This window comes from Petaurus breviceps, unplaced genomic scaffold, assembly GCF_028583685.1.
Source record: "Petaurus breviceps papuanus isolate PSGF00001 unplaced genomic scaffold, PetGlider_PUasm1.0 126, whole genome shotgun sequence".
Lineage (NCBI taxonomy): Eukaryota > Metazoa > Chordata > Mammalia > Diprotodontia > Petauridae > Petaurus > Petaurus breviceps.
Window position 1 is genome coordinate 20,707,780 of NW_027185655.1, and position 17,899 is coordinate 20,725,678.

The following is a 17,899-nucleotide window of genomic DNA, read 5'->3' on the forward strand; positions in this document are numbered from 1 at the left end:
ACACACACACACACACACACACACACACACACACACACACACACACAGATAGATACATGGGTATATATATGGGAGAGTGGGATTGGAGCTATGTCCCTTGCCTACGTCCATACAGATAGTAAGTGTCAAGTGTCTGAGGCCAGATTTAAACTCAGTCCTCTTGACCAGAGTCCTCTTGACTTCAGAATTGGTGCTGTACCCACTGTGCCTCCTAGTTTCCCCCCAAAATATTTCTTAATTTGTCTATCTCAAAACGTGATTCCTAAGCAATGTTTCATATCATAATCTTTTCTCGTCCAGGAGATATGGTCATTCCCCTCTTCCTGCCACAGTGTGGAAAATGCTCCTCCTGCATAAATCCTAATGGCAATTTGTGTGTGAAGATAGAGTGAGTGTCCTTTCTACTATGATTTCATTCTAATTGTCCCATTACTAATGAATAGTTAAGCTGTATTCATTTACCGGTGCCTTTAATGTCTTGAATAGTCTGACTGGCAAAGGAGTATTGTCTGATGGCACCACCAGATTTACCTGCAAAGGGCAGCCCGTCTACCATTTTTCAAACACCAGTACCTTCACTGAGTACACAGTGGTGGAGGAAACTTCAGTAGCTAAAATCGATTCTGCTGCTCCCCCGGAGAAGGCATGTTTGTTTGGCTGTGGGTTCTCTACTGGCTATGGAGCTGCAGTGAAGACTGCCAAGGTGAGGATATGAATGACTTAGTTCTCATAAAAAATGCTTTTCTTGGGTAAAGGTTTGGGCAGACACTAGAGGTTTCAAAACACAAGCTACATTCAGGTACTGTCTACACCATACCAGACACCTGAATGAACAATGAGATATACAGATAATCATCCAGAAACCTGTCTCCACAAATACAAAGCTATAGAGACAACAACTTTCAGACATTCTTCATTCAGACAATTTTGGCATTAGGAATAGTATCTAATATGTTATATAATGATTTGGATGAATTCCCATTTGTTTCAAAAGAAATGCACACGTACATGGATGAATGAATGAATGAATTTTAAAAAAAAACATTTATTAAGCAGTCACTATGAGCAGAATATGGAGAAACAAAGAGAAAAGAAAGCTAATCCCCATCCTACAGCAGTTCATATTCTAATGGGGGAGTCAACACCCATAATAAGTTTCTGCTACAAGTCAGAAATGTGGTTTAGAAAATGAAAACAATACACAATAAAATCTGTTTGGATCTCACAAAGTTATATTTTGTGTAGATCAGGCACAGCGGGCATGCATTTTTTCAACTAAAAATTTCCTCCGCCAAGTCTATTCCAGCACCTCTTCTTAATTTGGAGGTGACTGTGGGCTCCTAAGAGATATTCCAGCAGAACCCAAAGTCTAGTCAGTTTTGCCATGGAGGAAACATTTCCAGTACAGTCCTACTAACACACCGATTATCCGTTCCAAAGACCTGCCTATCTAGGTACAGAAAATCTCATCTCCAGGAAGCCAACCATGTGATGCTGAATTATTTTGCCATTGTAATCCTTGAAAAAAAATTTTTTTAATTTTTTATTTAATTTAAATTTTAATTTAATAATAAAAATAGTGGTTATCCTGGTATGGTAGCTATCTCTTTCTTCAGTGGTGGTGTGACAGTGTTAAACACTGGGGCAGAGAATGCTGAGCAACACATAATTTATAGATACTCTATAAAGCTTAATTTGGGTATTGATATATGACATCCTGAAAATAATCAATAAGAAAGGAAACAAGTATTTATGAAGCACCTACTCTATGCTAAGCACTTTGCAAATATTATTTAATACTTACAACACCCCTGAGGTGCTATTATGATTCCCATTTTATAGTTGGTGAAACTGAGGCAAACAGTGGTTAAATGACTTGCCTAGGTTCGCACAACTAGTAAGTGTCTGAGACTAGATTTGAGCTCAGATCTTACTGACTCCAGACCCAGTACTCTATTGATCCAAATAGCTGCCCTGGCTAGGATAAATTAATATATTAGTTTACTTACTGAATCTGAACTTTTTCAATATCAGTGAAGGCAGAATAAAGAATAAAGGTGCCTCTAAATGGAAGAATGAATTTCACTTTCTCTTTGGAGAGACAAATGAAGGAGTTTGTGGAGATGGTTCTACAGTGAACCTAAAGGCAGCAAGAAACGTCACTTTGGGATGTCCTGATTGAACAAATACTTCTGTGTTTGCCTATGTGCAACATCAGTGGATATTCATAGTTTAATCAGGAAATGACATCAAAATGTGAGGAGTGGCTCCATTCAGAGCATTGCAAAATGGAATTGCCTCAACTTGAAAGCAGCAAATAAAGTACCATACCAGGGTCTCACTGGGTAAGAAGGTAGCTGGCCCTGGATTTTCTTTTTTGTTGTTTTTATTTATCCTCATAAAAAGTATTAAAAAAATTTTTTTTGCTTTTTTGGAGGGCAATTGGGGTTAAGTGACTTGCCCAAGGTCACACAGCTAGTTTTTGTGTTAAGTGTCTGAGGCCAGATTTGACTCAGGTCCTCCTGACTCCAGGGCCAGTCCTCTATTCACTGCACCACCTAGCCTCCCCAAAAGTATTTTTTTAATAACATTCAAGTGTCGAAGCCTCAGAACATTGCTTTTGGCATCTGGACAACCTTTTCAGGTTATTTATTAGTGTGTTGTACTGTGCCTTTCTTAGCCTTCTGGAAATTTTCTGATATCCTTTTTTTAACTGTTGTGGCCTGTTAGATCAGGGCAGCTGAGTTTGATACAAATTAAATATCATTTCCTTCATAAATTAACTCATCTTTTGGGGTTTGAGAAACAGTACAAGACATGCCTGGTCCCATGAGCACTCTTTGGATCTGTTTTTCACCCAAGAAAATTCTGATTACGACAAGTGAGCCATTATCTTGAATAACAGTTTTAATGAGAAAGCAAGCAAACATATGCAAGCATTCTTTTTATTTGTGGTCTTTTTGGAAGGGGTAAGGCAGGGCAATTGGGGTTAAGTGACTTGCCCAAGGTCACACACCTAGTAAGTGCTAAGTGTCTGAAGCCAGATTTGAACTCAGGTCCTCCTGACTCCAGGTCTGTTGCTCTATTCACTGTGGCACCTAGTTGCCCCACAAGCATCCTTTACCAATCACTCAGGGGAATGCCTTTGATTGTGTTTTGCATGTGACTATCAATGTTGCAGTGTGGAGAGTTCTGTTCCCAATATTTGTCCACCTGGAGCTTTTTTCTTCTTCTTCCCAAGGATACTGGGCTCAACACTGTTACGGTTGAAATCTCTTTGTCAGATTTCCATTCCTCTGGACTCCTTCACAGTAATTGCCCAGCTTTGCAGAAAAAAGTCAACATCTTTTAGTATGTTGACAATGTGGTTGCTTAAAATAATTTTCTTTCTGGTCATGACTGGACCAAAGATCTAGCAGTGGGTTTTCAAAGTCCATGCCCCACAGACCACAAACCCTAGAAGCTTCAGGCCTGAGACAAATCTATGACAGTGCATGTTCAGGATTGGAATGAAGTAGGACACCTGCAGAACACATAACAGATAAAAAGAGGTTTATTTAGGCATAGCAGGGGAAAACTATTTATCAAGGATATCACATAGGTTCAGCTGGGTGTAGCTTCCCTCTTCCCACCTGGCAATCAAAATCATGAGGGAAGAACAATGACCAAAGCTTTATGCCTTCCTTTTTGGGGACCTTCTGTAGGATACCAAGAATCTATGTCAACTCTCTCGGGCTTAATCTCCTGAATTAAGTCTTAAAACCCTTTCAATGTCTTTTAAGGAATAGCTAGCCTAGTCGGCACGGGCTAAGGCTTTAAGAGATGTGTCCTACCAATAAAACTACGTCTTTTAAAATATTCTGTAATTATTATTTTCAGTTAAACCAGTTAATCAGTATGGGCAGTAAGAGGGCTGTGAGCACAACAAAGGATTTCAGATCACCCACATAAAAATGTAGAGAATGTTTTCCTGTACATTTTTTGCAGACCATCCAAAAATCCTTTTACAGGCCACAAGTTGTGCAGGCCTGAATTAGGCTGAGACAGTGCCAGGAGAAAATGACTTCTGAGGTTTAATTTTGATTTAAAACTTCCTATAGTACGTTCTAAACAATATAATTTGGTTAAGATTGAAAAATTTATTAGGTTTTCTTAGAGTTGTTTGCAAAACTTTTGGTCCTACATATATACTAATTGTTATTTCAGAACCATCTTTTATGGATGGTTTAATGTTAATGGATATTCACTTCTTAATTTCTTAAAAATCACTCAATAATAATCTATTCAGTTATCAAAATGAATGAAACTCCTTCACTTCCCATTTTCCCAAGCTATCTCTTTGCTGCCTTCCATGTAGTTGATGTTTAATTAATGTTTGTTGGATTTGAATTTGTTGGATTTTGTTCAGTTGTGTACAATACCAGTGTAAAAAGATATCACTGAGGAAATTTATGATTGGCAAAGAAGGTAGGCCAGTTACATGGTGAGAAGGGTTGATTAGAGACAACTGAAGGGTGGGTTTCCACTGAATGTGAAGAGACCTAGAAAAAGTCCTTCAAGGCATTGGGTAGGTTTTCCCATACAGACTCTTTGAAAACAACATGGCAGAATTATCAATTACAATTGTGCTGTGATTTATACCAGAGGAGTACCATTATTATTGAGTTCTTGGATCTGTTGTAATATTGGGACAAGCAGAAATCAATCAATCAATCAATCAACAAGCATCTATTTAAAGTCCTACTGTATATCAGACACTGAGCTAGAGCCTGGGGACATAAAGAGAATTGAAAACATCCCTTCCCCGAAGGAGTTTACCTTCTATTAGGGGAAATAATATATTCAGAGTAAATATAATGATTTGGGTAGGGGAGGGGCAGGGAAACATTGGGATAGGGGAATCAAGGAATGTCTGATAAAAAGAGATAAGTAAAGTTATTTGGGATAACAATATGGCTCTGAATTCTTTCTCCATAAGTACCTACATGTGTTTCCTTTCATGGAAGTTTCTGAAGTAGCAGATAGATGAGAGCTGAGGGTTCTGTCCTAATATTTGCATTGCCTATGTTTTTAATCCTTTCAAAGTATCACTATCAAAATCATTTTAACAGTGGCTACAATAAGTCAGCCGTGCTCTAGATTTCATGTTTCCCAAGATTCCACACGTACTACAATCTCTCTTATTGGTACAATTCTTAATTACTAATGTCCTATATATTTTCATCACCACAGGTCACCCCTGGATCTACTTGTGCTGTCTTTGGACTGGGAGGAGTTGGCCTCTCAGTTATTATGGGCTGTAAATCAGCTGGTGCTTCCCGGATCATTGGAATTGACCTTAACAAAGACAAATTTGATAAAGCCAAGACTGTAGGAGCAACTGAGTGCATCAACCCCAGGGATTATACAAAGCCCATCAATGAAGTATTGCGTGAGATGACTGATGATTCTGTTGGATATACCTTTGAGGTTGTTGGGCGCCTGGAAACCATGGTAAGTAGTAAATAGGTATAGAGGATTGGGGAGGAATTACAGCTAAATGGTCAATCTCAGGTCAGAGCTAAGCAATGATAGAGTTCACCTCTCAATGCTCTGATTTACTTAAGAGTCCTTAGGACACAGACATTACCCAGACAAAAGCTATGATTGTAGAAACTTGTTTCAATCAGCCAACAAGAATTGAGTAAGCATGCACGAGTATTGGGCTAGTTTCTGGAGTTCCAAATCCAAAATTGAGACAGTGCCTGTCCTCAAGAAACTCACTTTTCACTAGAAGAAGATAACACATATATAAGAGTGAGGGAAGGGAGTATTGGTTAGCTGGATTATAAAGATTGAGAATGGAGCCATAGATTGTTACGCCATTTCCAGTGGCAATGGTAGTATTGATATGATTATTGTTCTTAGAACAAGAGGCATAAAGATGGAGATACAATGAAGAAGGAGGAGGAGGAAGGAAGGAAGGAAAGAAGGAAGGAAGGAAGGAAGGAAGGAAGGAAGGAAGGAAGGAAGGAAGGAAGGAAGGAAGGAAGGAAGGAAAGAAAGGGAAAAGGCCTAATAAATGATCTACATTAATCTCAGTTTCTTTATAGGACGCAAGAAGTCTCCCCTCCAGTGCACATGTGGTTTCCTATTTCTTTTTAAATCTTGCATGAAAAATAAACAGGGAGAATTACTCAAAGAGTTCTGATACTGCTTTACTGTTAATTCATCTTAGACATTGTGGTTAGTGGTGCTGGTCTGAGAACATTTCAGTGTTGGAACTATTGTGAAAATGAATTTAAAAAAAAAACCCAGTCTAGTGCTGTAGAAAAAGGGCCAACTTTGACCCAGCATACCCAAGTTTAAATCCTGGATCTGCTACATGCTACCTTGGGACCTTGGGAGAGCTGTTTACCTCTTTGAATCTCAGTTTCTTCATCTGTAAAATAAGGAGCTTACTCTCAAATGATCCTAAATGTCTCTTCTAGCTCTAAATCTATGATCCTATGACTCTACCTTCTGTTTCCCACCTCCACAGGGAAAATGTCTACAGCAGGAAAACTAAGAACTGCAGGGTCTTTACAATATTCAAAATAAGTTTCAGTATACAAGGAATCAAAGTTGAGTAAGCATGTGGGGCATGCTTCAGTTTTTTAACAGATGATTCTTCATGCCTTAAACAAGCTCCTTCTTTACCTCTGCCTCATAGAAATGCAAATTTCCCTTGAATCTCAGATTAAACACATTTTTTCATGTTGCTTTTCCTGATCTCCCAGCTGCTAGCACCTTTCCCATAGCCCAGCGCCCAAATTATCTCAAATTGTTGACTTTCTAGATTTTTTATACTTATAAATGAGCATGTCAGCCCTTCCCCATTCCCCCGCATACATATACACGGTGAATGTAGGGTCCTGAAAGGTAGGAACCATTCTATGTTTGGTATACTCATTATTTAGTCTTGTACCTGGCAAATAGTAAACTCTGAAAAGAAGCTTGTTGATTCATTAATGAAGTGGTGGTCATGGAGTAAGCCACCGAGCCCTTTCCCTTCCAACAGACACTATAAGTACATTGTCATATTCACTCATGCTTCAGATTGATGCTCTTGCTTCATGTCATGAGAGCTACGGGACCAGTGTGGTTGTAGGAGCTCCTCCATTATCCAAAATGCTCACCTACGATCCCATGTTGCTGTTCACTGGACGTACCTGGAAAGGGTGTGTTTTTGGAGGTATGTGGTCAAGAAAGGGGAGAAATTCATTCAGATATGTGTCAGAGCTGTACACTGGGAATACAAATACAAGAAGAAAAGGAAAGGGAAGGGAAGAGAGTCCCTTCTCTCAAGGAACTTATATTCTAATAGGAACCCTTCCCTTCCCTTTTAATTTTTATTGAATTCTTTTACCTGGGTTTGAGAAGTTCAAGACCATCTCATTCTCCAGTGGATTAAGGCAAACAGAGGTTAAGTGATTTGCCCAGAATCACACAGCTCATATCAAGGGCATATTTGAGCTCATATCTTCCTAACTCCAGGCCCAGGACTATGTCCACTGAGCCACCTAGCTGCCTTAATACCCATAGTCCTCTACAAAGAGGAAGGAGAGCTGTGCTTTCTCTCCTCTTTTTTGGAACCAAGCTTAAGCATTTTAATTACAAAGCATTCTGTTTTGTACATGTATATCTGGGATGGAGGGGGGCATTCTTTTTCATTTGCATTTGTTATCATTGTATATTGTTATCTTGGTTTTGTTTATTTTGCATCAGTTTCATATAAGTCTTGATAGGATTCTCTATAGTCTCCATATTAATGATTTCTTATTGTATTAATCTTCAATTACATTTATGCTCATGGCTGGAAGTTCTGGTTTGCTCTAATTTTAAATGTCTACAGGGCTGTGCACACACATTTCCTAGACTGCTAAGCCGCTCTTTCAGTTCCTGAATTAATTTCTGCATAAATAAGAAATTACAGAAGGCTGTGGATTCATACTAAGGGAGATGAGTTGACCTTTACTATAGTAACTCCTGTTTATACAGTGTTTAGAAGTTATAAGGCACTTTCCTTACAACCATCCCATGGGAGAATACTAGCTTTATTCACTTTTTAAAAATGACACCACTGTAGGTCACAGAGGCTAAACAAGGTCCATCGACATTTTCATAAATAGCAGGTCCTGTGTTCAAACCCAGTCTCCTGCCTTGAAGACTAGCATTTTGTCTACTTTTCTGTTGTCCCTGATAGAGTAGTACAGGCTGAACTTTGCTTTTGGTGAAGGGGGCAGGAGGGTGGGGTGGAACTGAGAGGAGGTATCATTTGACAAGGAACAGGCCATAGGTTCCTGATTTCTATTCAGTACCATTTTTAAAGTACCTATATCACATTATCTTTCCCACCAAATATACCACTTCTCCTATCTTCTCTATTTCTATTGATTAAATATTTCTATTAATTAATTTCTATTAATGTGGATAGTAAACCACCCTTGAAGTCTCAGAGAGGCAACCTGATATAGGGAATGAAGCACGGGGCTTATGTTGAGAAGATTTTGACCCCAGTTCTCATTTATTCTAATAATTAGTCAAGTCATTTTCACCATTAACCCTAAAGAGGCCCCAATTTCTTAGTCAGTAAAATGAGAGAGATGACCTCTTCATTCTGTTTCAACTTTAGAAATTCTATGATTCTAATCAATACTTTGTACCATGCAGAAAAAAAAAAAAACAGTTTCCAGGCCAAAAAAAAATTTCTATACTTCCTTGAAATAAATGATAAAACAAGAAAAAAGTGAAAGTAAAATACATGAAAATTTAGTCAACAATATTCCCTAATTACCTGTCCTTGTTATTAAGGGTCTGATATTCTCTGAGTTCAATATGTGGTTAAGTGAAGCATCTATGGTACCCCTGCCCTTGAGAAACTTACACATTCAATGTATGTCAGTATCCCTAGAAAACAAAGGTCCTGGTTATATGCCAGGGACGTCTGTGGCCCAAATCCCCACCTTGAAACCCTGGGAAATTCAGTGTATGACATAATCCAAAGGGTAATCACCAGCTACCCCTTACAACCACATAAGTGCACAAACTTCAAACATTAATAGTTTTGTTTGTTTTTATAAGTTGATGAAAATTTGAGGATTTTCATCTGAGTGCAAAGAATAGTGCCAGAATACTTAACCTTCTCCCTTAAGAGATCTGTATAGTCTGGGCGGCTAGATGGCACAGTGAATAGAGCACTGGCCCTGGAGTCAGTAGGACCTGAGTTCAAATCTAGTTTCAGACACTTAACACACACACAAAACTAGCTGTGTGACCTTGGGTGAGTCACAACCCCAATTGCCCTCCAAAAAAAATGAGATTTGTATAGTTCTTTTGTACTTAGCCAACATCACTAGTAATTGCTTTCCATCAATGTTTCCCAGTTCTGTTTTTCTGCTGCAGCTCTCCTAAATTTCCAGGAGGTAATGGTCCTTTCATCATTGGTGCACAGTCTTTGCTTCCTAGTGCTTAGTTTTTATTCTATTAGCTCACTACCCTCTATAATTTGGCAGGTCTGTTGTCTTCCAGCAGATGGCAGTGATCTCCTTTCCTAGGGGATCAGCTCTATAACATTGGCTTTCACAAAAAGTCTTAAAATTTAACTTAACAGAGAAATACCAAGGAGGGCAGTGTTACTAAATAGGTTACCAAATTGTTTTAATATAAATATTTTATAAAATATAAAGATCAATAATAAATATGAGCTGTTATTTCTATTACCTAAGTCCCAATAGGTACTTTAAAAATGGTACTGAATAGAAATCAGGAACCTATGGCCTGTTCCTTGTCAAATGATACCTCCTCTCAGTTCCACCCCACCCTCCTGCTGTTATTTCTATTACCTATGATCAATACAGAATGAGGTTTCTTGAATGGAATAAAACTTTTGTTAGTTGGTAAAGGACATTATGGTCATGAAAAGCTTGCCTCCCCCCCTCACTTTACCCTTTTCTTGCCAAAAAATATTTTACATACTTCAAGAATGTCATTAGATGTTTTTTTTATTATTTAAAAAAATGTCATACAAAATAGAGGTCATCATATTTAAGTCTAAAGGGAAATATACTTAAATGTTCAATAGATTGTTAGTTCCATTCATTGGGGCATGAAACCAGTGCAGATGGCACCCCACCCCCCAACATATACACACATTCTCATCCTGTGCAGTTCTTACCTATTTAACTCTATAAGACCTGCCTAGTCAAGTCAATTCACCTAGTGCTCTTAAGGACCGTGGAAATGTAAAGTCTTTGTACAGAGACTCATTACTTTCATTTGTGCCTCACTCCCCTACCCCATGCCCAGAACATAGTAAGCACTTAATAAATGTTTGTTTACTGACTGAGTTTTTAAAATTATATAACTGGTACTTAATTTTTTTAAGGTTGGAAAAGCAGAGACGACATCCCAAAGCTAGTATCTGATTTTATGGCAAAGAAATTTGACTTGGATCCATTAATAACTGACGTTTTATCTTTTAACAAAATCAATGAAGGATTTGATCTACTCCGCAAAGGAGAGAGGTATGTGTTTTATATGTTGGTCATACCAAAAAATGTAATTTGTATAGTACAGTATTTATAAATTTGATCATCTTGTACACATGATATTTTTCTATTTGAGGCTTCCATAAGATAAAAATCCTTGTAAGACTAATCTTACATTAACACAAATGAACATATATTTTCTTTGCTGTTTTGTATTTGTTTTTCATTCATTGGGTCTATTAAGTCCTATCTCTTTCACAAAATTGGAGTTCACTTTGATGATGTCACCTGGGTTCAGTGTAGTAGAAAGGATGTTAGCTATAGAATCAAATGATTTGGGTTTAAATGCCAACCCTACCCTTTACCAATCATGCAACTTCATGATTGGCAAGTCACTTTTTGTCTCTGGGCATTCCTTTCTTTCTCTGTAGAGTGATGGTATTGGCCTTGATGATGCCTAAAGTCTCAGAGTTATGATCTTATGAGATAACTGCTAATGTGTGTACTAACTCTGAGAATTATTGATGTTAAACCCTGACAGTCCTGAAAAGATGAAAGTGAGTATGAATACAAATGGTGAATGACACAGGCTTTATTTAAATTTTAAAAAATTAACTCAAATCTGCTTTTTCTCCTTTTATTTCCCCTCACCCAAAATTGAAAAAGAAAAGTAAAACAAAAATCCTGGCAAAAAATATGTAGGATCATCCAAAATCAATTTTTCTACTTGTCATGTCCACAAATTTTGTCTCAATCATTTGTACTCTGAGTTTATCACCTCTCCATGAGGAAGTGGGTGGTGTTTCATTATGAGTCCTCTGGAACTGTTCTGACCACAATTATTAAGTCTTTCATAGTTGTTTTCACAATATGGTTGTTATTATGTGAGTTGTTTTCTTGGTTCTGCTCATTTCACTCTATGTCAATTCATAAAAGTGTCCCAGAGTTTCTGAAAAACCATCCCCTTTCATTGTTTCTTTCTTTTTTTAAATTTTATTTTAAAAATATTTTATTTCTTGCTTTTTAGAGGGCAATTGGTGTTAAGTGACTTGCCCAAGGTCACACAGCTATTTTTTGTGTTAAGTGTCTGAGGTCAGAACCCAGATCCTCCTGACTCCAGGGCCGGTGCTCTATTCACTGCACCACCTAGCCACCCCTACTCTTTGTTTCTTACAGGATGATGCTATTTCATAATATTCATATACCACAACTTGCTCAACCATTCTCCCAATTAATTGGCCACCATTTTCCCCAATTCTTTGCTACTACAAAAAGTGCTGAATTTAATGGCATCTCATGTCAGAGACTGTAATCTCTTATTTGAATGGGGGGAGGAACCCAATTTTTATAAGAAAAACCTGTCCCAGTTCCTCTTCTTTGCCAAGAGCATCAGTAGCTGTGCATTGTATTTTCCTGGAGAGCAAAGGCTCATGAGATGGTAGATTTAGATATGGGACAGTCTCTAGAACTCAACTATCCCAAACCCTTCATTTTACATGTGTGAAAACTGAGTCCTAGTTTTGGATCTAAAACATATCATTCATTATGGATCCTGAGACCAGTAGAAATGTCATCAGGCCTCACGATCCCTCTATCTCTCAGGCTTCTAAAACTTCCCACTGGGCGTTGCCAGCTGGTCTTTCAGGTCCATCATTTACGTAAAGAAATACTTAATTTACTATATCTATGTGCATACTAGTTAGAAAGGCACACCATATTTTCAATCAGGACCTTGTACTAAATTACTCTTTATTAGAAAACATAGAAACAAGATATTAACAGGATCTTACATTTTCTATTTCAGCATTCGAACAGTCCTTCTGCTGTGAGTTCTTAAGAGAGCAGAAGTACATGTGGATCCATCAGCAGCTGGCTCTTTCTCTGATATTTCACTTTCATATAATTCTGATGGGACATGGGTTGAACACAAAACAGAAATTATGTACCTCGGAATAAATAAGCTTTTCTAAAATAAGGGATTAATATTGTCACTGACACAATTCAATTTATCTGGGGTAGTAGTAGCAGGGCATTAATGTTATTATGTTTTAATTTGTAGAAAGTAGGTTTTCCTGCATTGGAACATCAAAAAAGGTGTAAGTTCATTACTTTTGACTGAAGTAGACATTTTAAATGGAATCTCAGTTTTCTTGTGTAAAAAGCAGTAAGATCTTAAAAGACTACTCCTTCAAGGATTCCCATCATCCACTCCCAGGAAGCTAGGTTAGGCATTGGACAGAGTTGGATGGAGCTAAAATAAAACTGGAAAGATTTTTCAAGTTATATTTATTCCGCAGAAAGCCTATACATGATTTCTCCTTTCTTTTTTCCCTTCATGCCTCAGAAAAGATGGATACTTTTTAAAATATACTTTTTTACAAATAAATTTAATCTTTTTAAATAACATTGTCTTATCACATGATACAGTTTATCTCCATTTAAAATATATGGGTGTATGTACATATATATGCATATATACATATTGCATACACAGATACGTGTATGTTTTAATTTAAGGAAAATATATGATGCATTTCAATTCAATTCAACATGCCTTTATTAAGGCCCATTCTCTGTACCAGGTGGTATACTGGGTACTGGGGATACAAAAACAAAAATGAAATAATTCCTGCCCTCAAGGAGCTGACTTCATATGCATTGTGGAATTAGAGAAAATAAAGTATTTCTATAAGGACTGACTGTCACAGAAAAAAATAAATACCTTTTCACCATTTTGAATTGCAGGTTTAGAAGAGTCAGAATTTCATTATGACAATTTTCAAATTAACATGTGCATACAAATTCTTCTGGATGGGAAATTAAGCATAATATTTTTGCAAGCCCCTGCCCATACAGAAATTAATCCACTTCAAAGACCTGGGTACAGCATTTACGTGTCATAGATGATTCAAAGGCCCTTCTTGCTTTCATATTTTGAGAGATGTTGCATTCCATTCATGTACACACTTTCTTCACGAATGTAGAACACGTTTATCATATAGTTATTGATTTCTAAGGTCTAAAAATCCTTTGATGATGAACTCCTTCATGCTTAGGTAGAATGGTCCTCAGTTGATAGCCACAGAGTTGGCCCCTCGAGCAGACTTTCCAGCTTGGTGAGACTTATTAGGTAAGAAGAAATTCTAGAATCCTGATTCACTTTCAGATTCAGCAACCCAAGTGGGGCTTTAGTATATAAAGTTCTCCCTTCACATCACGGAGGTTAGGGGCTTAATGCCCCCACAATCTGAAAAATCTGTGTAAAATTTTTTATCCCTCCCTTCATAACAGAGAAGAATCCTGAATTTTTTTCTTTTTATTTTATGGATTGTTTAGAGTACCTTGTAAAATTTGGGTTATTTGGTCATGGGATACATGTAGATCAATGTTAAGTAGAAAGACTTTTTCTGTGTTGTCTGCTGGCCTTTGTATCTGTGGCTTCTGCAAAACTCTCCAAAAATTCCCATTGAATTTTTTATACCAACCCCAGAGACAGCAAAAATGTGATGGGGAAAGTCATGGTGTGGAAGGAATAAGTGTAACATATTTTTTCTGTCATTCTCAGAAAGAGAGGACAGAATTTTCTCTAGATTTAAGATTTAATCAGAATAGGGGATTCACAATGTGGAAACTCCCCCAGGGATGTAGCTGAAGTGGTGTTCTGCAGTTTATAAATTCAGAGATTTGCCTGGTGCTCTTAATGAAAGGACCCATTTTCCAAAATGTGTTATTGGTAATTGGAAGCTTGTGTTTTGGTGTGGACCTGAGATTCCATCAATATAGGGAGTTCCCTGGTATGGAAATTTCCTCTTTTGATGCAGATAATAATTAATCCATAACTTACTCTAACTTATTTGTAGATTTTTATGAATGTCCTCCTGCTCTCTGTCTGATAATTCCTTCTGAGTCTAATTAACTGAATCACCATCCATATCCATATGGATATCCATATTTTTCTATGTTGACTTTACCAGTTCCTACAAGTTTAATTAATATCTCTATGCACATAATTTACTTTTTTTTTCTTTTTTGGAGGCAATCAGGATTAAGTGACTCCCCCAGGGTCACACAGCTAATAAGTTTGTGAGGCTGGATTTGAACTCAGGTCTTCCTGACTCCACACAGCCAGTGTTCTAACCACCTCACTGCCCTGACTCGATTTAACCCATGCTAAATTGGTCATTATTCCCTTTTTCCTGGATCAGCAGCTCACTATGTCTTACCCCCCCCCCCCCGCAACCCATCCTCTGCCTAGCTAGTAGGACTTTTTAGGATTTTAGGATTTTCCTAAAGCACTAATCTGACCATCCGTGGCTTCCTATTATCTCTAGGATCAAATGTTACTCTATTTATGATTAGAGATTTTTACAACCTGACCTTTTCTACCTTTCTAGCTTTACACATTGTAGTTAGGTAGTGGATAGAACTTTGGATCTGAATATAGGAAGGCATAAATTAAAATCCAGCCTCAGACACTTACTAGCTATATGACCATGTGAAAGTCACTTAATTCTGTTTGCCTCAGTTTCCTCATCTGCAAAATGAGCTGGAGAAAGAAATGACAAACCCCTAGAGTATTTTTGCCAAGTAAACCTCAAATGGGGTCCTGAAGAGTCAGAGACAACCAAAATGACTGAACAATAAGAAATCACTCCTCTTCACATGGTCTATGGATCAGTCAAACTCACCTTTTTGTTGTTCCTCATATACAGAACCCCATTTCCCCTCTGTGTGCTTTTCCCCTAACTATTTGTAATGCACTCATTCTTTATCTAAACCTATCAGAATCCTTTGTTTTCTCTGTTATGTTCCCTCTCAGAATTAAGGGTTGGTGGAAGGTTACAATTCTTTTAATATTTTACTTTGATATAGACAAATTGCCATCAAAATACAAGTTTTACTTGACGTAGAAGAGACAAGTATAGCAAGGATCTGAAGAATACTGGTGGTGTTAGATGAAGTGACCTAAGTGGGATGGGACAGTTTGGTTTCATCTGTTCTGTTAATATTGACCTAGGCCCTAAAATTGTTCATGTTCCCCAGGGAAAAATGACTTCAATTTTGATGAGCTGATGGATCCCTTTTCCTAGATCTTTTTCTGTGCTCTACAAAAAGGGAATTGTAGTGGCAATGACACTAGCATACCCAGGATGGCTGCTAGCACAGGTTCTTAGATCTGCTTTACCAGGAATGATAGCTGTTTAAGGAGTCAACAATCTTTTTAAATTACACTCACTAGTTCATGGGGAAAGTCAGCACCCTGAACTTTCAAGAAAATACAAACAGAGAAAATATTAGTAGAGAAATAAAGACCAACAGACAGGGCTCTGAATGACTGAATCAACTATATACTTTATATACACACCTGGATTGAGGTAGCCTTTACATCTGAGCAGTAGGGGAGCTCTGAACTTAGACCACTTAGAATCTTTTTTTTCAAATGCTTTATTAATTTCTGATTTACATCATTCATTTCCGCCAGATTTTGAGTTACAAATTTTCTCCCTGTTTTTCCCCTACCCACTGCCCCAAAATAGCAGTCCCACAGGATATCCCCTTCTCCAATCTGCTCTCTCCCATATTTTCTCCCATACCCCTTTTGACTTTTCCAGTGGATCTCTATGCCTCAGTGCTTGTATACCTTATTTCCCAATTACATGTGAAATAGTATTAATAATAGTATATATATATATATATATATATATATATATATATATATATATATATATATATATATTTGAGTATTTGATTTTAAAACTTTGAAATCCAGATTCATTCCCTTCTGTAGCAGCAAGCACCCTAGCGTCCCCAGAGTGGCTGCCAACACAGGTTTTTAGATCTCCTTTGCTAAAGGAAAGCAACTCAAAATTGGTTAACAAGCTTACTTTAATCAGTCAACTATATATATCGTTTACTTAGTTCAGGGTAAAAAGGTCAGCACCCTGAACTTCAGAGTATACAGACAGAATTATCAAGACAGAGAAATAGATCAAGTAGACAGGTTTCCAAACTGGCCAACCATTAAATCCATACCAAATCAACATCTGGGTTTTTCAAAGCCGGGAGGGCTCTCAACAACGGCTTCCCAGATTCTCATCTGGTCAAATAACAGAACACTTCTCAAAGTGAGCCCCAAAGCAAAGCCTCACATCAAGGATTATATAGCCTTCTGCTGGGCCAGAGAATGTAACCACCCTCTTGACTCACTGCCCAATCACACAGCATCAAGGTGTGGGCATTCCTGAAAACCAAGCTTCCTGCCATAGGCTCCATGTGACCACATTCAGCCTATTAGGAGGCAGAGTATATTTTCAAATCAAGGAAGGTTCTCAGAGTCTCTTAAGCCTATCAAAGGGCCTAGGGGCAGGGAGGGAAGATCTTTAAATTTGCATTTCCATTACACCTTCCTCCCTTGTCACCCACCCTTACTGGGAAGATAAGCAGTTCAGTATAGGTTGTACATTGTGGCTAATGCAAAACAATAACATAGTAGATATATTGTAAAAGACTGACTATATTTCCCTCCCTCCTAGCCCACTTCCCACTTTTTCTATTCTCTACTTTGATCCTGTCCCTTTTCAAAAGTGGGTGCTCCCAACTTCCCTCCCCCCCAGCCTGCCCTCCCTTCCATCATACCCCCTCACATCTCCTTCCCCCTTACTCTCCTGTAGGGTGAGATACCCTGTTTAGTGTGTATTTCATTCCCTCCTCAAGCCAAATTCAATGGGAATAAGGTTGACCCATTCCCTTTTGCCTTCCTATTATTCCCCTCCATTGTAACCATTATCCCTTGCCTCTTCTATATGAGATAGTTTACCCCATTATGCCTCTCCCCATCTCCTCTCATTATATTCCTCTCTCACCTCTTAATTTCACCTTTTAAGTATCATCCCTTCCTGTTAAATTGGTCCTGTGTATATACACACATTCACATATGTATTCATATGCCCATATACCCTCATATGCAGACATATATATATATATATATATATATATATATATATATATATTTCTATTCCCTTCAACTACTGAGAAAAGTTTCATAAGTTACAATTATTGTTTTTCCATGTTGGAATGTTAATAGTCCAACTTTGATAAGTTCCGTATTTCTTTTCCCTGTTTACCTTCTCATGCTTCTCTTGCTTCTTGTATCTGAATGTCACATTTTCTATTCAACCCTGGTTTTTTCAGCAAGAATGCTTGAAAGTCCTCTATTCCACTGAATAACCATATTTTCCCCTGAAATATGATACTCAGTTTTGCTGGGTAGGTGACTCTTGGTTTTAATCTCAGCTCCTTTGACCTCCAGAATATCATATTCCAAGCCCTTCGATCCCTCAGTGTAGAAGCTGCCAGATCCTGGGTTATCCTGATTGTGTTTCCACAATATT

The 17,899-nt window shown here is 37.8% G+C and overlaps 2 protein-coding genes across 2 annotated transcripts in view; both read left to right on the forward strand.

Annotated features, from left to right (window-relative positions):
- Positions 1 to 12,483, forward strand: part of LOC138165852 (all-trans-retinol dehydrogenase [NAD(+)] ADH7-like) — a 224,302-nt gene extending 211,819 nt beyond the window's left edge. The window contains exons 5-10 of the mRNA XM_069094207.1: positions 301 to 388; positions 487 to 703; positions 5,233 to 5,493; positions 7,078 to 7,213; positions 10,406 to 10,544; positions 12,313 to 12,483. Coding sequence (XP_068950308.1) covers positions 301 to 388; positions 487 to 703; positions 5,233 to 5,493; positions 7,078 to 7,213; positions 10,406 to 10,544; positions 12,313 to 12,337 — 866 coding nt within the window. The 3' untranslated portion in view covers positions 12,338 to 12,483. The remainder of the gene's footprint in view (positions 1 to 300; positions 389 to 486; positions 704 to 5,232; positions 5,494 to 7,077; positions 7,214 to 10,405; positions 10,545 to 12,312) is intronic.
- The window catches only part of LOC138165848 (alcohol dehydrogenase E chain-like), a 417,804-nt gene that overhangs the window by 211,819 nt on the left and 188,086 nt on the right, over positions 1 to 17,899 (forward strand). The gene's annotated exons all lie outside the window — the stretch shown is intronic.